The sequence below is a fragment of the Scophthalmus maximus genome, chromosome 10 (assembly GCF_022379125.1).
Source record: "Scophthalmus maximus strain ysfricsl-2021 chromosome 10, ASM2237912v1, whole genome shotgun sequence".
In the NCBI taxonomy this organism is placed as follows: Eukaryota; Metazoa; Chordata; class Actinopteri; order Pleuronectiformes; family Scophthalmidae; genus Scophthalmus; species Scophthalmus maximus.
Window position 1 is genome coordinate 6,877,501 of NC_061524.1, and position 21,944 is coordinate 6,899,444.

A 21,944-nucleotide genomic window follows, 5' to 3' on the forward strand; every position below is an offset into this window, starting at 1 on the left:
CAACTGCCTTCAACATAATAAGAGAGTTGAGTTACACGTGCACCTCTTGAGCAGACACCGGTGTGTGTGTGTGTGTGTGTGCCTGTGTCACGGGAATAAACACTCGCGCACACACACACCAAGCGGCAAAGGAGCCAAAAACAGCAGCTTTCCCTCTCGCCACCGAGGAGTAAATGTAGCGTGGATGTCGAATCACTCGCATAAACACAAAGAGCCAGATCAATAAACAGTCCTCCATCACCCAGCGCGTACAGTAGTCCGCCTGACGTCACACACAGCACCCTACACACTGCCGCCACCTTAAATAGTGCAAACCGAAAAACAACACTGGTGCTTTTAACGTCTTATTGTTCTCTGCCGTTGTCATTGTCTCGGGATGATTCGGCGACCGCGGCAGTCTGGGAGATCTTTTGTTTTTCTACAGATCCGTCACCGTCTTAAGTCGCCGTCGCCGTGGCGTGTCTGCGCCGCGCTTCCCAGGGACTAGCTGTCAATCAAAGCATGTGGGCAGTGTGATGTCGTTCGCCTTTCCTTTTTTGTTCACCCTTTGATGTTGTTGTTGTCTGTTCATCCGTGGTGGAGGTGGCGGCGGAGATTGCTGCCCATTCCCTTGCTCTTCTTCTATTTATTCCAAACTCGCCGCGCATATGCAAACCGCCGTGCAGTCACCCCGAGCAACCGGGGAACTTGTCTGAGAAAGACTCGTCTGAGTGTGCCGTTAAAGTTTTGCATTTTGCGATAGTCATCCGTTTGAAATTGTTTCCTGCTTTGATTAATAACATTTGCACCGTTAAACCTGTTCAAATCACTTCCTATAATAATGTGAGATTCCAGTGATCAACATTCGAAAACACTTTTCTCGTCCCACGTAGAGAAGTGGACAGTAATTATAGTACATTCACTCGTGCCCTGCTCTTCTTCTATTCATTCCAAACACGTAAAATGCATCACTTGCAGCGCAGCCAGACCATTTCTCCCTGTAAGACGAATTACATAATAGCATAAAATCATCTATTGTTGCTCAATGATCACTGTCACTTGTTTCGATGATGAATCTAATTTGCTCTGTAAAAAAAAAAAATAAAACTTGCTTTTATCCTCCAGCCACTAAAACAATAATAGTGAGTCTATTGATCAGAGCAGGCAGAGACTTGTCCTAACCAGAAAAACGACTCCACAGTTCTTCAGTGGAAGCAGTTTAGTACAACCTATTATGTTTTGTTGGCAGGTGACATCTAGTGAAGGCAGCAATTATGATGGCATCAAAAGGGGGAAGTCAGAGAGTGTAGCGGAGACAAAGTCGGTCAGGGTGCACGGCTGGAGGGTGGGCTTCACCCGGCGGACGGCTCTGTGTTTCCCTTCAACCTATAACCAAGTTTTTTTTTTTGTGCCTAAACTTAACCAAGCCGTGACGATTCCCTAATTTCGAACCATGTCCTGCCGTTACTCTCCACTGGGTCACATCTGAGGGCAGGGACTAACAACCTACAAGGCCTCTCTCCTCTACGCTTCTCCACTCCACCGAAAGGTCAAAGGTCCCCTTACAGGTCAAGAGCTCTGACCCTCTCCATTGTCATGGCCAAAGGCACCGCCGGCGCTTCAGATCCAGATTCTTCAATAAAAGATACGTTTGCGAGTTTGTTCTACTAAGCCTGAGAGAGAGAAGTGTGTGTGTATATATATATATATATATATATATATATATATATATATATATATATATATATATCAGGGGATTTTAAAGAATATATTAGCTGCATTGTGGGAAATGTAGGATTCCGGCGTTTGTGGAGCTCAACCTATAATCAGGACTAAAAGTTAGGATATATCGGCTTCTGCCTGCTTTGATTTTTGACTATTACTTTTTCAGACCGCCTCTCGTGGGAACCTCCCAACTTTATCAAAGCGCAGTAATAAATTGTGAACGAGCCCTTTAAATGAAGATCCAGGACTGAAGCGGACGAGATTTTCGCCTACCAATTCAGTGGTGTGTGTGTGTGTGTGTGTGTGTGTGTGTGTGTTGTGAGCATTAAATTACCAAACAGTAAAAAGGACAAATCAACAGGTTCACAGGTCTCATGATAGAGAGACCATGAACTCACGCTCCATATTCTAAATTTGGCAACACTACGCCGAAATTTTGTCTGCAGTGAATTACAAGGGTTTTTACAAACGCACAAACAAGCGCAGCCTATTGGCCTCGGTGACAGATTATTCCAGTCACTCCTGTGGCCCGCGCTGAACGTGCGTTACAACAGCCCCCTGATATATTTTTCTCTACACAAAGAATCGTGTTTACGTTCAGGCAAAGCTCCTTCAGAAATGCCAACGCTGTGGGATTGTCTCCGCACCAAAGGGAGGAATCGAGGAGTTCAAACGGCGCACTTGAGTCCACTAAATAAAAATCGTACACGTTGAAAAGAGGAGGGAGGGACGGACGGAGAGGGAGAGCAACAATAGATTAGTGATGGCAGCCAGTGTGTGAAATCTCTTTGTAGGCTCGTCGGGATGTGCAACGGCATGAAACACACACACATACCAAACATACTGTAATTGACTCAGTTGGAACTGGCCGTCCCGGGTTTGCATTGACTGCTAATGTTGCAGGGGGAGAGACAGCGAGACAGACAGACAGACAGATGTGTGAGCCAAAAGAGAAATATGAAAAAAGAAAAGAAGAAAAAAAAAAAAAAAGAAGAGAACGTGAGATAGAGAGAGAGAGATCTGACACCGAGCCAGACAATGAATGGGTGTTAAAAATGCACTAATGTGTGTTGAGGTGCGTGGCATTAGCCGGTGATGATAAGCTAATTGCTAATCATTAGATCATAGACTAACAATCCCCGTGTTACGAGGCTCGAAGCCAGGATGTCTCTTCAGTGGGCTGACCAGAAGAATGAGCGACTGGAAACCAGATACGTTATGGGGCCAAAAACACGCGGGGCTGATAAAAAAAAATTATTTTTTTTTTAAAAACGAGTCTCGAGAAAACGTCTGGATTCATCATCATCGATAATATCTCTCTGGTAATGAGCTAATATTGGGCGGCCGATAAAGAGTTTATCGCAAATCGGTGGTCAATAAGATGGGTAATTGTGCGCCCTGCGCTGCGTGTCAATTTCAGCTCATTAACACACATATTATCACAGATTTTTCCAAAGAGGACAGGATTAAAATTCTTGATGCTAATTATGAGAAATCAGCCGGCAAACCGGACAGCACAGATTGCATTCGCTCTGGAAATAATCCATGGAGAATTAATTCTGAATTTCAATTTTCAAGCCACACTTTTCTTTCTTTTTTTAAAAATCACATCCACTTTTCATTTAAAGGAATAGAGGGAGGGAGAGACAGAGATAGCCATTCACACATAAATTCTCTCACACACACACACACACACTCTTTTCAGACATACATTAGTGATGCTGTTTCTGAATGAGGGGCGCCCCGGGGATTATAATCAGAATTTTCATCTCAGTCAGGGATTAATAGAATAAATGGGCAAGAGAGAGAGAGTACCAACCGTGTGTGTGTGTGTGTGTGTGTGTGTGTGTGTGTGTGTGTATGTGTGTATCTGTGGGCGGGTATGCTTCTTTTTTGCATGACTGATCGTCATTTTTCCTGTACAGTGCTCACAGCCCCCCCCCCCCCCCCCCCCACACACACACACACACACACACACACACACTCAGGTAATGTCTCGGCTCTCCTCCATCCGAGCTGTTTGATATGTAAATAGCGGCGTTCCGGCACAAGTCCGACGCTTTGTGTTCCTCTGAGCCTCGCAGCAGCTCTGCAGCCCCCTGACCATAAAACGCTGATACACATTTCACAACAAACAGCCGCACCGCCGTCACATTACATAGGCAGATGTATGCAGGGGAAGGGGGGGGGGGGAGAGAAAAACAGGCGACATTTTCCCGAGATGAAGGATGAGATGTCTGATTTCCCTCAACGTGAGATGAGATATTTTCCCTGGATTTCTCAAAGAAGTCACATTCGATTATTCTTATTATTATTATCAGGATTAGATTTGTAAATCCCCCCGAAAATTACAAGAAGAGGAATTGAAAATGATATGATAGTATTAAACAGTATTAGAGTTATAACAGTGGTATAACATATCTTATGTCATATGCTGATTTTTCTGATATATTCAATAATTGTTTTGTCTTCCTGGCTGAATGGCTGAGGCCTTAGACACCGTAAGGACAAGCTACGAGACACAGACAAATAAAAGCAAACACACATTCTTCCATCTCCTCCTTTTTTTGTCATTAGCGATGCTTTGGGACGGCCTTAATGGCAGCTGAAATTCCATCAGCTGTTCCTTTCTTTTTTCACGTCTTTCACATATTTACTCCACCGTGACAGTTTGGGGTCAATTAGGATGAAAGCCGGGGTCGGGGGGTTAGGGGGGGGGAGGAAAAATACTGGCTTTAATTATGGCCTATCAGAATGAGTGTGTTGCGTAAAATGCGGCGAGTGAGGCTGAGTGAGTGTTTGTGCTGCTGTGTGTCCAGTGGCTGAGAAGAGAGAGGATCCAAACCAGCATCAGTAAATAAAACGACAAAGTCATTGTGCAGATGGACGGTTCAAAAATTCCGCTCTCTTCCCTCTCTTTCCTTTTTTTTTTCGGGTCGAAAACTTCCTCGAACGGCGAACATTTAATAACACTCGGCCTGTCTGCCGCTCGGCTTGACGTCCACATTGGACAAGATATATAACGCTGCAGCCCCTGTTTTCTTCCCCTCTGTCTGCGTGTACAGCTGTTCCAACCAAGACGTTCCCACACACAACGCTATTGAAGCAGCCAGACGCCTGTATTATGATGTAAATCGCTCTAATAACCCAGTTTAGCTGGTGAGTGTCTGTGAGAGAGAGAGAGAGGGCGTGAGGGCGTGTGTGTGTGTGTGTGTGTGTGTGTGTGTGTGTGTGTGTCACGGCAGAGTGAGCGAGAGAAGCAGGTTTAGAGAAAAAGATGCACACTCTCATGTTGCATTAACTCCTTCCAGCTGACGCAAAGGACGTCGATCTGTCTGTAGTTCCCCTCGAGACAAAGGTCAAAGTTCAAAGACATCTTTAATTGGCAGCAATTTTCCTCATCTTCACTTCCTGTAACTGTAGATTTTAAATAGTGGCAATCTGTTAGACGCGAAAATGATCGGCCGATGCCCTCAGCAGCTCATTGTGCTCCCTTCCTCTCGTGCACAGATAGGGGGAGAGAGGAAAAAAAGAAAAGAAAAGAGACAAAATGGAAAACAAACTACAACATTTAGGCTTCCTGAGCTGCATTCAACAAGCAAAGTGATAAATAGTGCATTTTGCTTGTGTGTTTCTGCTGCTCCATTTCATCCTCACCCCCTTTTTTCATCTCCCTCCCTCTCTCTCTCTCTCTCTGTGTGTAACAGCTAATTTAGTACAGGCAGCTCGCCACTAAAAACTACTGCTAATTAAAATTCACAAGGAAGAAAAAAAGAATGGCACTGCAACAAATAATTAGTGGTGTTAAGACGCTTTAAATAAACGACTTTCCCTCTATGAGCGAAAACTAAAACTGGCTTCTCCCTTTTCTCTCCTCTCGGTCTGATTCTCGCACCGGGGAGAGCGATGGAAGGCGATGGAGAAGGAGAAGAGAGATTTCTTTTTCTTTTTTTTACTGGATTTTTACCTATGAAATTTTGTATGAAGATAAAGTCAGCGAAGGGAAAAGAATGAAAGAGATGGAGAGCTGGGCTGCATTTAGTCGGGTAAGATGTGGCAGTGGAAGGGGGGTGAAACCACACCGAGAGCAGGACACATCTGCTAGGGCCACATGAGAGAGAGGCTCACACACACACACACAGGGACACACACACACACACACACACAGACACACACACACAGGGACACACACACACACACATTCTGCGCACCCAATCCCAGAAAGAGGCTGCAGTTACTCCCCAGACTGAAAGTCACACACAAACACACAACCAGTTCAACCAATGACTCCCCCCCTCCCATCCCCTCATCTGCACGCACAGCACGCACGCACGCACGCACACACACACACACACACACACACACACACACACACACACACACACACACACACACACACACACACACACACACACACACACACACACACACACACACACACACACACACACACACACACACACACACCTCAAAAGTGCACTAATAAGCTGACCAGTGGTACCATGAAGTCAAGGTCACCCGTGTTTATTTGCATGTGGGATTTGGTCGCCATGGTCAAAATGGGCAAACTGGGGAAAACACACACTCTCACGTACACACTCACACACACACACTCACACACACACATTCCCTCACACACCATCTCTGCATTGAATTCACTGGATCAGCTGTTCAGACGTGGGTTGATAAGATCTGCTATATTGTCTTACGCACACGTACACACTCCCCTTTCTGCTAGTCGGAACAAAAAACAAGACAATGGAGACACACACACACACACACACACACACACACACACACACACACACACACACACACACACACACACACACACACACACACACACACACACACACACACACACACACACACACACACACACACACACACACACACACACACACACACACACACACGTCGAGACAGCGCGAGACAGCCGTCCTAAATCAAACCCGTGTCTGCGCTTCTGTGTCATCCGTGAAAGAGAACAGAGGCGTATTCTCGTGGGTTTCCTCCCCACCTGTGACATTCCTTTGTTGTTGTTTGTCTGACAACACACACCCTCAAGCGAATCTCAGCCAATCAAATTTTTTTTTTTGTTTGCCATAACCAGGACTGGCATGGGTGTGTGTTCCACCGGAAACCTCACGCTCAGACTACCACGGCCCCCACAAGGTTTGGAGGTATGGAGCATACGTAGGCAAACGCAGGCTAGACTGCGGACTACCCTTTTGTTTGTTGTACCACAACGTGCACACACGCCCGCGCGCCCGCAACGCATTGGGTATAGGAAAGAAAGATCCTTGCAGAAAACACAGTCAACCACAAACATTCAGCCATCCAGGGCAACACATACGATCCAAAAAGACAATGTGCTGACTAGAAAAGTAGAATCTGGACCCTGAGAGCTACCTCCAAGCTGTGGGAGAACATTTATACCTGAAGTGATTTCAGAAAAGTAAACTACAATCATCCACTTTTTGAATCTGAATGTCCTCCACGCATGCAGATACACACCTCGGGAAGACAACCTGACAGCCCCTTGCTACAGAAAAAGCCGCTGCTTCTTTGTTTTGGTTCGAAGCACTGCAGCAGATGTGGTAAGTATCCAGCCAAAGGTGATCTGTGTTGGCGGGTGTGAAAGCAGCATGATTACCTGGGAGGGGCTCCTGTTTGGGGCAAATCGCTCGGGGCAATGAGAACCGGTCGTCGTCATCATCTGCCAGCGTGGCCTGGACGCCCACTTCCACAGGCCTGCGACTGCGCAGGGCCCCCAGGGCAGGAGACGGGGTGAGGGCCAGGCCTGGGGAGGGCGAGGGGGGCTTGTCCAGCCCACGGCCCACGGCCAGGCATGGAGGCCCATGGCATCGCTTCCGTTTGTGCTCGATAAAGAGCAGAATGTCCGCCAGGGGGAAGGTGGCCTGGCACTGGCCGCAGGTCAGCAGGTCCTGCTCCAGAGAGGGGTGAGCGGCGTGACCCAGTCGGGCCAGGCGGCCCACGGTCGAGCCCGGGTGGTGCCCGTTGAGGCTGCCGCTCTCCTCCGAGTGCTCCGAGCAGCGCTCCGACAGCTCCTCCGAAGAGACGACGGCTGCAGAGAGGGGCTCGGCTGCTGGCGAGGCAGAGGGGGGGACACGAGCAGAGAGGAAGAGGGAGAAGAGGATGGGAGGGCGGGAGAAAAGAGGCAGAGTGAGCAAAAATCAGTAAATGAGAAGGTGACACTTTAGACTCTAAATCAACATCCACATGTTTATGTGTTTTTTTTGTTTTCTCTCCTGTTATTCAAACCTATTGATACGAGTATCCGTGGGAATTGATGACAAGGAACCGTCTCGTTCTGTCACATAGAGGATCAGAGTTGAAGAGGCTGGGCTAAATGACAGCCTGCCATGTGGTGCACACAATAAGGGGGTGAGAGAATGTGCCTTGTGATGTCCCAGTAATGCATGTAATGCAGGGAAAAAATTATTACAGTGCAAGCTGATCTGGATCACACAGCATGAGAACAAATGGTGGGAAATAATATCCTGAATAGCTGCAGAGCTCAAATCAGATCCATCAAAGATAACAATTTCAAACCCAATGACAGGGGGAAGTTGGAAAAATGATGGTTACACACAGCGTTCACCAAGAAACTAAATATACGGATGAGTTTCACTTCCCTAACCTTGTTTGTACAGAGTTTGATCCTGTAATCAGCAGAGGGGAAAAACTGTCACAAACATGTCCAACATATGTGCCGGGAGGAAGAGGAAGGGAAGGCAGCGCAGGCGGCACAGAGAGAGAGCGTGTGTCAGGGAGAAGAAAAACTCTCCCCTCGCTCTCCGCTACATGTGCCTGACTTATAGTTTTCTTGGATGCAGCAGCTTGTACAGCGGGAAATCGCCCCCGAAATGAGCCGCTCAGGCCGATTCCTCACCCCTCCGAGGCCGGATTAACTCCCGACTATTTTTTTTTTTTTCAAGAAGCCCTTTGTCAGGCTCAGTGGAGGGAGGCGAGTGTGAACGGAGAGGCCCGCCGAATTAGACGAGTGAAACGGGAGAGCATAATTCGCGGCCCCGCTTCTCTTTTAAGGAAAATCTTCCAGTCCAAGGTGAAGAGTCTGACTCTGCGCTCGCCGCCTAGTGCATGTTGACCTTCTTTACTCAGCAGCCAATTTCACATTTTAATGAACTTAAAACCACTGAGAATCAAAAAATAGATTTTAATTTTCACTGTCTGGGTGATTGGTACAGATTTTGTCTGATAAAAGGGATGGGCTTTCCAGTGCATGCATGTGTAACACAAGGTGTGTGTGTGTGTGTGTGTGTGTGTGTGTGTGTGTGTGCGCGTGTGTGTGTGCGTGTGGGAATGTGCAAGACAGTGTGTGTGTGTGTGTGTGGGTGGGTGTGTACGAGAGAGAGAAAGAGAGGGAGAGAGAGCGTCTGAATTTGGACGACTTCCCCTCAAGGAAATATCACTTGAACGCCGCAATCCTGCGCGACATCTGTGCACAAACTGGGACATGGAGATAACATGATAAATTCCTGGCTTGCACCAACTCCTCCACCTCCAACAACCCCCCCCCCCCATCTCCTCTTCCTCCTCCTCCTCCTCTTCTCCCCTTACCCCTCTCCTCTTTGATTTGACTCCAGGTCAACACAATGCTACAGGAGGTGCACGAGATGAAACAACGGGAAAAAAAAACAAGACTTTCACAAAATCTGCACGAGCTCCTCACTTCTAAAGTTGAACTTGCAAAATGGATATATTCAAAAAAAAAATTAAAATAAAATACAAAGCAGGTCTTCATGAGTACAATTTAAATTGAATTTTGAAAAAAAATAGGAACAGATATAAATCCATTCCCTTGTGTCTATTTTAAGGGCCGTGCAGCTACATGGAATAAAGGAGGACTGTGTGTCTGCACACTCAATTCACACGGCGACACATGCACAGAAATCACATTTCCTCAAGCCGAGAGAATGACACTGATTCTAATTCTGAGGTGTAAATTTACTCTCGATTAGAAAACCGTTTCACCAAACAGGATGTTAAAAGTTCCGCCTGTCTGATGAATCTCGAAAAAGAAAAAAATAACACAACTAAAAAAAACTTAGTAGTTGAACTCACTGCCCCAAATTGAACTGTAATCTGAAATATATTCCCTGATTACCGATAGTGTAAATTAGTCTGGTGGAGGAGAGCAGTAACACTGGAAAAACCCCAGCTGAGTGATTGTTCCATTTAAATTCGTCCAGATCATGGTGTTGACAAGCAAACGGTGGAACTGTTAGTGGACGAGAAATTATGTCATGGAAATTGTAGGATCGAGAGAAATGTAGAAAATGAAAAAAAGGGTGAGAAAAAGAAACAAATGAATCTGTATTCCTTGAGTGCGACAGGCCAGAAATGTGAGCTGCAATGGTAACAAATGTGAATCTGTATGCAAAGAGAAGTGTAAGTGTGTGTGTGTGTGTGTGTGTGTGTGTGTGTGTGTGTGTGTAAGGTGGGGAGGGGGGGGGGGGTAAAAGGCGAGATCTGCAGTCAAATTACAGTGTAGCTGCATATGCTGATCTGCATGTTGGTCAAATGTGATGAACAAAAGGGAGGTGCTGCGAGAAAAAGTGGGGTCTCAGGTGATAAAGAGGAAAATTGTGAAATTGTCAATGGGGTCCCAGCCGCCACCCCCTCCCTGCCTGCCCATGTCTTGTCTCTCTTGTTTACTCTCCCTTTATTCTAAAGAGATTCGCCAAATAGTAGCCCGTGCGGATGGGGGGTTGCGGTGAAACTGATCAGGTTCAAGTTCAGCGCTGGATTGGATTTTCTGATCGCGCTCTGCCTCCTAGCGACGGCGCAGGGCCATGGTGACTGAGCTGTCACCCAGCCGCTGCCACACACACACACACACACACACACACAGAGACGCGCGCGCGCACCCACTCATTCTCCCAACGCAAACACAAGCGGCAGCTATAGTCAACATATCGAAACATGATCAAGCAACGGCGCGTAAACATGCCCAAATATGTTCTCGATTTACGCTCGAAGCCACTCGGAGAGACGCCGACACGCTCCGAGGTGGCGCACTGTCGGACACACGGCGCGGTGATGAAACGCCACTTTCGGCGAGTCGCCCCGCAGTTTCCAAACACACTCATCTGCCCGCGACACGTATCAGGACTCGCGTGTCTAAATGGATCCGGGTCACTTAGAGAGAATAGACAAAAACTCGGAGGACAAATAAACGCTGCGCGTAAAGACGGATTCCGAACATTGTTGGAATCCGCTCGCCTTCCCTCACACGCTGCAGCTGCAACCCACAGACTACCTGATATTTGTGTCTTACCTTACATACACGAAGCAAAGGAATTTCAAATTGTTTTTTGTTTTTTCTCTCATGCTGTCCCCATTTTGCTGTGTGAGAAAATGAATGTGCACTCAGGACTAGAAAGCGGTTGTTCTGTCGCTGTGTTTGTCGTCTCTAACTCTGAGCTGCTCGGACTCTGCGGACTGTTTCAGGAAGAAAAGCTCCCATCACAACTAACAAAATCAATAAAGTGCCTTTAAATACGAGGCAGTAGGATTTTTTTTTTTTTAAAGTGTGTAAAAACATATCGATTTGTGGAGTCTCTGCCGCTGATTGGGGGACAGTTAGTTGAAAACACCTTGATCCAAACATCCACCTCCAAGTTGTTGTGTTTTGTTTTTCCCCCCTGAAATAATCCAAAAATAGAACGAGAGAGCAGATGAAACTATCAGACAGCGATATTCCGGTGGGGGAGGGAGGGGTGGAGGGGGTCGAACCTCCACGAACCTCCGCGGAGAGGACGCGCTCTGCTACCGGGAGCCCCGCGCGTATCCACTGACCGGGGCGAGCGTCGGGGCACCGGAGCCACAGCGAGTGCACGTTACCGGCTCTGAATGGCCGCGGTGGCGGGTATCTACCGACACACAAAACTTTTTTCTCTCTCTCTCTCTCTCTTTCGGTTTTTTTGAGAGGAGGGGAATCTCTGAGCGGCTTTTACGCACGAGGGTGTCGCACTTTCCCTTCACGATGTGAAGTCCAGTTGACCGCGGGTCCGAGCGAGGCGTCCGGTGTCCACAAGCTCCTGGCTTCGCCGCTCTTTCCCTCCCCGTATATGCTGAATGCATTGAAAAGGCAGCCAAGAAATGACAATTTAGTTTTCTTCCCTGTTTCATCTCTACTTACGCGAAAAATCCCGTTTGCTTAAGTGCTGGGGTTTGCCTTGCTTGCGGCGAGACATGGTGGCTGGCGGCGGCGTTCAGCGCGGATCACATCGGGGAGAGCCGGGGTTAGAGAGGAGACTCCGGTGGGGCAAAAAAAATATATCTTCATCCAACGCCTCTGACATCCACAGGACAAAAATAAAATAAAAATAAATTAGAAATAACACAAAGATGGCGCGGAGGCGAAGATGGATCGCGGGATCACCGTCATGGCTTTTTTGAGAAAGGAGAGCTGAGAAAAAAGAGAGAGAGAGTGAGAGAGAGGTGGATGGAGAGAGGGAGAGAGAGAGAGAGAAGGGGAGAGAGATGGAAAAAATGGCAAAAGCCCCCCCCCCGCCCCCCTCCCCCCCACCCCTCCCCTCAACCCCCCCTCCCCTCTGAGCTGTGCAAGTTCAAGTGCACGGACGTGACGTTCCGGGCGAACTTGAACGTCAGGCGATGGACGGACACCCGACATACAAAAACATGGGCAGGGCCGAGGCACCCGAGTGGGAGTGGGAGTGGGAGGAGGGACGGACGGGACGCGCAATAACAACACCAATGGATGGTCATTAGAGAGAGAGAGAGAGAGACGGAGATAGAGAGAGAGAGAGAGGAGGGGGGGCCTGGACATGAGAAATAGACACGGTGGAAGCCAATGGACACAGAGATCAGGGGGGCCGGACAAGAGGCATTTGGAGGGAGGGCGGAGTGTGTGATAGAGAGAGAGAGTGTGAGAGAGAGAGGGAGAGAGAGGCAGAGATGTCTAATGAAAGCAATATGCAGAGAGAGAGAGAGAGAGAGAGAGAGAGAGAGAGAGAGGTGGACGCAAAACAGGGCAAGGGAAGCCGCGGACAGGAGCTCACTGGAGGGGGCGGATATAATACCGCTACATACACTACAAACCGGAGGAGTGTGTGTGTGTGTGTGTGTGTGTGTGTGTGTGTGTGTGCGTGCGTGCGTGCGTGCGCACGCGTGCGTGTGAACCAAGTCGAAAGCGCGTGCGCATGAAGGCTATGTTAAAGAGGGAGAGGGGGAGAGAGATGCACGTGTGAACGAGTGAAGGAGCGCGATAAAGTCTCCGGCTGCAGCGAACAGGACGGACAGGTTGAACCGCCGACAGAAATGCAAGCGCCGGCTGTAACCTGGGTGGTTTCACACACAGTGGTCTGTATCCTGCTCACTGGTGATCATCACACACCGCGGCCGTAAAACTCGGGGGAGAGGATACTGCAACATTATAATGCAGTTTATTATATTTGTCATTGGGTTCTGAGAGTGATTTAGACTAAACGCCCATCATATCCTAACGATCGGGGGATAGAAATGTGTTTAGCTGCACAGGGAATAAAAAGAAAATAGAAACATTTGTGCCGTGCTTCTTTAATGGCTCACTGATTGGCTTCCCAGTTCCGCGGAAGTGTTTCGTTGTGCTTTCATATTTTCAGCAGTTATTTTAAGAAACCAGAGGGAACCGAGTCTGTGCTGGACTTATACGCACAATTGAAATCCATGCAGCCACTCCACTGTGACCTGTACCAGCTGATGTGTGCAGTATGAAGGAGTGTCGTCTACGTATGGATGGGGACAGTTTAGCTCTGGCACTGTTGGGTCCAGACCCCCCTCCTCTGTGTCTGTCTGTCTGTATCTGTCTGTCTGTCTGTCTGTCTGGATCTGTCTGCGTGAAACCCAAAGAGCAGACCGTGGGAGAGCAAGCGGGCCCATAAGCGCCCCGTGTAATAACTTTCAGATGTGCCTCAGGTTCGAGGGGAGGGTGTGTAGATGGTGGTGGGGACCGTGAATGTGTGTGTGTGTGTGTGTGTGTGTGTGTGAGAGAGAGAGAGAGAGAGAGAGAGAGAGAGAGAGAGAGAGAGAGAGAGAGAGAGAGAGAGTGAGAGAGAGAGAGAGTACGGGGGGTGGAGAGGAGAAGGAGGAGGAGGAAGAAGAAGAAGAAGAAGAAGAAGAGGAGGAGGAGGAAGAGATTGTAAATACTCTTGTAATAAAGGGGGTTTGGTAATATAAGACGCGGGGCTTAAAACGGCGAAGGCGCAGCGCAGCCCGACGCGATCCGGGTCTCGGAGCGTAGAGATGTGAGGAGCAACGAGACGGAGGGGACCCGATAGCCACCGCGGCTGGTGCTGCGCCGACCAGCCGCGGTGCGCGAAAGAGGAGCGATGATATGGGAGGAGAAGACGGAGCGATTCGCCCGAGCACCAGACACCTGCAGCGGCGGCTGCAGACGCGGCGGAGGCGGAGGCGGCTGCGGAGTGCGTCGCAGCCCGGAGAACGCGCAGAGGCACCGGCGGCGGCGGCGGCGGCGGCGACTCCAGTGGCGCTTGGGAGACCGGCAGCTACTCACACTGACCGAAGAGGACGCGCACTTAATACCTGCGGGGGTGGGGGGGTGTTGGAGGAAGGCTAGACAGAAAAAAAAGAAAAAAAGAGGAGGGGTGGGGGTGGCGAGGGTGGGGGGTGGTGTGGCAGAGAGACAGAGGGAAAGAGAAGAGAGAGAGAGAGAGGGAGAGAGAGAGAGAGAGAGGGGAGAGCCGGAGGAGCAGGAGAGAAGGAGGAGGTTCAACGTCAAAGGAGGGAAAAAAATGCATGACCAGTGAGTGAAATATTTTGCAGGTTGCAACTCGCAGCGTGGCTTTATCAGACGGACCGGTGTGTGTGTGTGTGTGTGTGTGTGTGGGCGTGTGTGTGCGCGCGCGCGCGCGCAAAGCCCTGTGCACAGTGTGTGAGTGTGATCCGGGTGGGTGCGCGTGCACGGCGATTATCCCGCACCAGTGTGATTATCCCTTTAGTCCCCGGGTGCGTCCGGGCTCGGCAGAGAAGATGTGCGTCGGTGTGTGTGTGTGTGTGTGTGTGTGTGTGTGTGTGTGATTGAACGAAAATCATAATCTTAGGTAAAGATCGAACGACTCTTCACTGATTCGAGGTATTTTTTTGAAATCATGAAAAAGCAAAAATAGATAGATCCAAAATAGATCTGGATTATTTCACCTATAATGATTTGAACTATAGCCTGTCTGTAAAAGGGGCCGGATATAAACTTTTATTACTATCGAGCCATTTCATTTATTTCACTCTGCGAGTGGGGAAAAAAAGCCAAGTATTTAACGGGAGTTAAAGGTAGGATGTAAAAATATACAGAGAGGAATAAATGTGTTAAAGTGGAATTATTGCAATATTTGTGAAACCAAGTGGCGACTTAGAAATGTCACATCTATTTCCCCCTGTCAGCATCGAGAATTACAATAATTTTGAATGCTGTGTTGGAAGTTTGGTGTCGAGTTGTGAATTTTATTTTATTGGCCTCATTTGGACACGTGTGTTAAATGCGTAAAAGGGGAAAAATAACTACTCATTTTCAGATTTACAGCAAAAGTAATTCCCCAAAAACTGTGTCAGTGATCGACATTCTTAAAAGAAAAAAAATCCCCCCCCCCCCTCTTCTCATGATCCACATATTAAAGATGCCCATAATCACTCCCACTATACCCAGAACGCGTCTCGGGAATCTCGGGTGATTATGGGATTTTTTTTGTCGTCTCATTTTCTTCCTCCCCGGGCTTCGGGTGTCCTCCCGGGCGGCTCGTCGCTGTCTGGGCGACGGCAACAGGCGGCCACCTCACCCTGCATGAAACCCGATCCGGTAACACGAGCAGCCCTTTAACAGGCTGGGTGACACGGCGGAGTGGTCGGAGGAGGAGGAGGAGGAGGTGCGCCCGCGCTTTGGGAAGGAAAAAGCTGAGGAGACTCCGTTGGAAGAAGTTGTCGGTGGCTATTCGCTGGTTTTGTACGGCGTGTGTTGGTCCGTTGACGGGAAGGAAAAGTGGCAAACTCCTGGCACGTCCCCAGATCCTTTACGCACGAACATTGGTGATTTTTTTTTCTGAACGTATAGTGTGTTTGGGTGCCAGAACAATGACTTTTATATAAACCGCAGCAGCATTTTATATTATATTATAACATGTTTAGTTAAACGGATTTATTCACTGCTCGTTTTCTGATCTTGCATCGGCAACATAGTGATCATAGAGGAATATTCAACTTGTTTTATGCTTCTGTTTAGACTCACACATGAGGTTATATTGAAAAACCAATGGTAAGGTTGGATACAGGGAAAGTTCACATTGACCTCTACGAACCTGAACCTCAAGGAGCTTTTGTTTCCTAAACCACAGACCGGACCCAGTCAGTGGCTTGTTTCGTTAAACGTTTTTGCTACATGTGTAGAAACGTCATATAGGAGACAGGGTCGAGGATGTGAGCCCCCTCGCATCCGTCGGGGTGAACAATTTAGATTTTAAGGGAGTCACCCAATTGGTGCCAACACTTAAAGGGGCCCTCGTTTAACCCCCCCCCCCCCCCCCCACACACACACACACACAGACACACCACACACACACAGACACACTCGAGAGCACTAACCTTGACCTCTCTCCCTACACTCCACTCCATCTGTTAACAACAAAGAATGTTTTTCTCCCTTTTCTCTTCCTCCCATCTCCTCCTCTCTACCTCCTCCTTCCCCCTTCTTCTGCGACTTTATACACCCCCCCTTCCTCCCAACATATACATACATATTCACACACACACACACACACACACACACACGCACACACACACACAGCAAGTCAAGGCAGGACATTGATCAAAGCCCAGATAGTGCAGCTCGGACTTGGGGAGCGCGCGGGGGGAATCTCTATATGTAAATGGCAGCGCGTCGCCGGTCTCGTCATAAATCAGTCAGACTGCATGTTTAGTGCTGCGTTGGTGCAGCAGCACTGGGTGCATGCGCGCGTGCGTGCGTGTGTGTGTGTGTGTGTGTGTGTGTGTGTGTGTGTGTTAAAATGTTTGATCTTTTATTTCTCAATCTTGGAAAATGAAGATGGAGGAACTAGGAGGTCTGTAGAAATAAACGCCGGAGCCACAGGCCGCGCTCAGGTGTGATGTAGCGGTGTGTGTGTAATCGGCTCCATATGTAGGCCACACGCTGCCATCTTTAACTTTATTTCTGGTGTTCAGCACTTTTTTTTTAACTCGCTTGTTGAGGCGACTGCAACTTTGATCAGCTCATATACTCGGTGCTCGTATATGCACTAGAGTGAATGGACAGCGGCGCACTTTGATAATGCTTCATAAAAAAGGAGGGGGGGAATTTCGGCTTTGTAAAGGAGCGTGAAAGGAGCCGAGGGACCACAGGGCATCTGACCGGCGGTGGTCACATGCGCGCCTTCCCTGCACGCACGACAGCTCCGGGGAAATTGAGTGACTGGCGGCGCATTTCAATATATGGAAATGACCGGGGGGCTCCTGAGATAAATCAGACCATCCACCCACACACACACACACACACACACACACACATACACACACACGCTCTCTCTCTCTCTCTCACAAACACACTCACACACACACGCGCTCCTCTTCATACTTTAATTTCCCCCTCTCTCTGTTCAGCCGCTGCTTTGGCCGCTTTTTGTCATAATTCCCCCAAACCCGCGTGCGTAAAGACGCTCGAGTGTAAATTGACATTACCGCTGTTACTTAGAATGTCAGATTTTAGAATTTCTACATTAAATATGTTCCAACCTGCCGTGGATATGGGCCCTGGCGGCAATGGCTTCTTCATTTATTTATTAATTTATTGTAAATTGCATGGATCTGCTCTTTAATAAACATGAGCAAAAACATTGACCGAGTAAAGCCAACTCCATAATTATTTATGTTCATATATTTGGCTGAATTTTAATCGTATCAGTATAGGTGGAATTTAAAGACAGCTTTCTTTACTTGCCTGAACACAACAACTTAATTCTGCTTTTACTTATTTTTATTAACAATCAACTGGATTCAGCGTGGTCCCACGTGTGTCGTTAATTGTTCGGCCGTTGACTCGCTTGTTCTGTTATTCAGCAGGAGTTGTATAGTAATGGTTTATTTTTTTGTGGTTTCAAATAACCACATTTTTTCATTGCTATGGGTAAGACAAATAAATCAGACAAAACGCGAGCAGAGTTTCCCAAAAAATGAAATGTAGCTTTCTATGTTTTCGGGTTTCATGTGTTTATTTCCGATGGGAGTTATCTCCAAATCCTCCCTAAAGCTAGTCCCTGGCTTTTTGCGGATGAATTTATGGCACTGGTGCCCCCCCCCCCCTGCACCCTGGAGCCTATATTACCTATACACACACACACACACACACACTGTTCACCACCACCAGCACCAGCACATATCCTTCCATCCGGAAAGCTTTAGAAGAACTGGAGCCTGCTGGATTTCACAATGTGCCATTATCACATCGGGGGATGTGAGCGCACGCCGTTGCGTCGTACCGGGGGTATTAGATGAAATCAGGCGGGATTACATGGCTATAGACCAAATTATCAGACCCTCCCTCCCTCCCTCCCACCCACACACACACACACACATCTCCATCCCCCCAGTGAACACCTCCGTGTGATCTGGGGGCTCTGATGTGACGGGCTGAGTTTAAAGTCACTCGGTCACATGTACAAATGCCACGAGAGCTCCGCAACTTTGAGGAAGCACGATGATCATTTCTGAGCACGGTGCGAGAATTATTAATGTGGAAAAAGAGGATTTCAACTTTAACATAAGTGACTGACAGACATTGTACAACACACACACACACACACACACACACACACACACACACACACACACACACACACACACACACACACACGGGCCCCCTGGAGCGCCCCATCGGTGCACCGTGCTGATCCCCCTCCCCAGCATTCCACAACCTGCATCCCTCCATCTGTACGTTAATGCACGGACGTGTTTATGGCTCGTCGTGGCTAAGTCCTTGTTAATTTTTCACTAAACGGGTTATTATGAAGATGAATGACGGGACTGGATGGTTCTCTTGGGACAGATCGAGACCCCCCCCCCCCCCCCCCTTCTGTTCTAAGAGGAGCCTATATAGCTATAGGGATCAATAAAGAGAGGAGATGTGACAGTGCTGGGGTCTGCTGGGGCCTGTGTGTGTGTGTGTGTGTGTGTGTGTGTGTGTGTGTGTGTGTGTGTGAGCCTCGCACTGATGTTGAGGAGTAACTTCAACACACAGCGTGGATTCTTACTTACCCATGATGCTCAGGGTTTCACTGTTGTCTTTCATCCTGAAAAAAATAAATAATAATTTCAGGCAAATGAGTTTTATTTTTAATCAGGACTCCGATGATTTGAAAGCTTTGAGACATATCGTTTACCCCAAAGTGAATCGTTGAAACTCGTTGAAAAAATGAGCAATATATAAAATGATAAATAAGATGCAAACTTCAATGTTGTAATAATTATAAAGGAATTCATGTTCTCTAAACAGGTAATAAATTCACGAACGTCACACTTTTGCCTTCTCTTATGTACCTTCCTTCAGGGATGGATCCATCAAAATGAATGAATGCATTAATGAATAAACTCACAATAATCGCTGAAATATCACTCCCATACTTCAGAAGTCCTTCAGAAGCCGCAGCAGCTCCTCCGGTTGTGGCCGAGGCGACTGTCGCGGCTTCACATGCGCCAAACACGGACTCTAGCTCCACCTAGTGTCCACGTGCGGGCAGTGGAGGAGCGCAGGGGCCCCTGCAGCCCGCAACCTCCGCCGTGCGGGGCCCGGAGCGTCGGGCACGAGCCTCCGGCTGGAAAACTGAGATGATTTGATGTGAAAAAAAATTAAAAAATAAAAATATTTAAATCGGAAAGATGGTGAAAGATCAGATGTGTTCATTTGAATCAACCCAATATAAATATCAGATCAAAGGATGGAGTGCATGGAGTTGAGTAGTTGGCAAAAATACATAAGAAAATAATTGACTTCTTATACATTCATATTTTCATTTTTCAGATCTGACTGGATTTGGGGATTACAGTAATTCCGAAATATCAAATGATGGGTGACGAGGAGACTGTTTATTATTGGGTAAGATTTTTGCTTTCGTTCAAAATTCAAATGAAATCCGATATATGATCACCCCCCGCCCCCCACAATAATACGTGCTACACTCTGTATTCAATGGAATGTGTGAGATCATGTTAAAACCTTCAGCCTCTTTACATCATGAGACAAAAGGACGCTTCGGAAAATACATTATTTATAGGTGATTGGTACATGAAAGTTGTTAGGGCCTATTATTATTATGATTATTTCGTAATTGGGCTTCATCCATCAACACGATACTACATTTGAATGTATTACTTTACTGTATTGTTAGACGTTGTCCGACTGATTGAGTCTGGGGGATTATTAATCCGTGTGGAGGATGGATCGAGTTAAATCTGTGTCTATACCTTTTGGAAAGTGCGAGCGCGCTGCACCTCAGAGCTTAGTGATAAATTATGTATTTTTAATGAATATCAATAGAATAAGCCTCCCCTCTTTAAAAAGAAAAAAGAAAAAAAAGAACCCCCCCACCCTCCCCTCCCCACACACACACACACCCTTCGAAAGCCAGGGGCCCGGGCTATCTAATTAGATTAAGCGGCGGTGAGGGGCGGTGCGGGGCCGGACGGGGGAATAGTGCGGTAATGACTGCGGCGAGTTCCTAATGGGCTCTGAAGCGCTGCCACGCCGCCGAACCGGGGGGCCTTTCAAACCATTAACACCGGGGGGGACATAACAAATCTATTGTGACATGACACCCTTCTGTTTCACTCTGCCCGTTAAACACGCGGCCGCGTCACTCCACCGCACAGGGCCTCGAGTAGGAGCTCCTGCATCCCTGACTCAGAGAGGGAGAGAGTGTGTGTGTGTGTGTGTGTGTGTGTGTGTGTGTGTGTGTAGGTTGATGACTGACACGTTATTATCGCAAGTGAAAATATATTAATATATATGACATTGTTAATGTCCGTTTTCATTCACAACTGGCTGGAGATGAATTAAGTGAGTTTTCCAATAAAACAACGATTCTTAAAAGATGATTAGGAGACGAGTTTACTTCAGATGATAAATTATTACAGTGAAAAGTTTTTAATGTTGGATCTATGAAAGCAAAGAACAGACACCTACCACTAATTAGGCGGCAACCTTTGGTGTTTTTCAAAACAAGAGTAAACCTGCTTCATAGGGAAGTGACATCAAAACAATCAAATGACAGAAATAATTTGGGCAAGACAGAAAGGCAGATTTTCTTTTATAAGCAGGCACTTAAATTGGGAGGAAGAGTTTCAGAGTTTGGGGGCCCTGACAGTTCATGCATCCATCTATAAATCTATAGACCAGGAGCCTGTTGAGGATGAGGAGGATGTTGAGTGATGGTGCATATTATAAACTGTTAGGGCACCAAGGCCCTCAAACGTAATGGGAGTCAGACCATGCAGGGGCTTTTCAAGGCAGCGAGTAAAACACTAGAAACCAAAGATTTAATAAAAAAAAGATCTACCGGGACAAGTCGGTTTGTAACCTTCTGTATAAGATGTAAGTAACAGTAACAGGCACGTCACTGTCCCATGGACAGGTTCATTACAGAGAACTGCAGATTGCTAATCACCTGCCACAAGAACAAAAAGGAAAAAAGTTACCACAAACATTTTCAAACCATGTAGGAATGCACGTTCCACAGCTAATTTAGAAAACATGAAAATTTAGGGGGCGAGACGTTAGTATTGACAGAGTTTTGGGAAATCAAATATCTCCACATTATGGCTTTTAGTGGTTATTTAGAATATTATGAAAAGTTTTAGGAATAGCCATCAAGTGACAGACGGACAATGAGTAACAACAACTTTTCAGGACTATTGAAAGTTACCTGCTTGTATTTGAAGGGGTCACTGGCTTTTAAATACTAATATTGCATTAATGTTGTAATGAGCTTTTAGACTCTTATCATTTTATTTATCTGCTAATTTAACTTTTTATATATTCACTTTCTCTTTATTTATTTTTTCATTTATTTGTCAACACAAATATACTTAAGAGAATGAAATTCAAGGTTCACATTGGGTTCTACAAACTAAACCACTTCACGCAGCTCGCCACAAGGTGGAGCCAAAGAGACCAACAT

The 21,944-nt window shown here is 47.2% G+C and overlaps 1 protein-coding gene across 4 annotated transcripts in view; it reads right to left on the reverse strand.

The window, feature by feature from the left end:
- Positions 1-12,255, reverse strand: part of bcl11aa (BAF chromatin remodeling complex subunit BCL11A a) — a 48,517-nt gene extending 36,262 nt beyond the window's left edge. For 2 of the 4 annotated variants that reach the window (XM_035607115.2, XM_035607113.2), the window contains exons 1-2: positions 11,894-12,255; positions 7,361-7,810 (exon numbers count right to left, since the gene is read on the reverse strand). In XM_035607115.2, coding sequence (XP_035463008.1) covers positions 7,361-7,810; positions 11,894-11,948 — 505 coding nt within the window. In that variant the 5' untranslated portion in view covers positions 11,949-12,255. Of the gene's footprint in view, positions 1-7,360; positions 7,814-11,893 lie in introns of all 4 variants that reach the window. The other 2 variants (XM_035607114.2, XM_035607112.2) reach the window with 1 other exon arrangement.
- Positions 12,256-21,944: the final 9,689 nt, after the last annotated feature.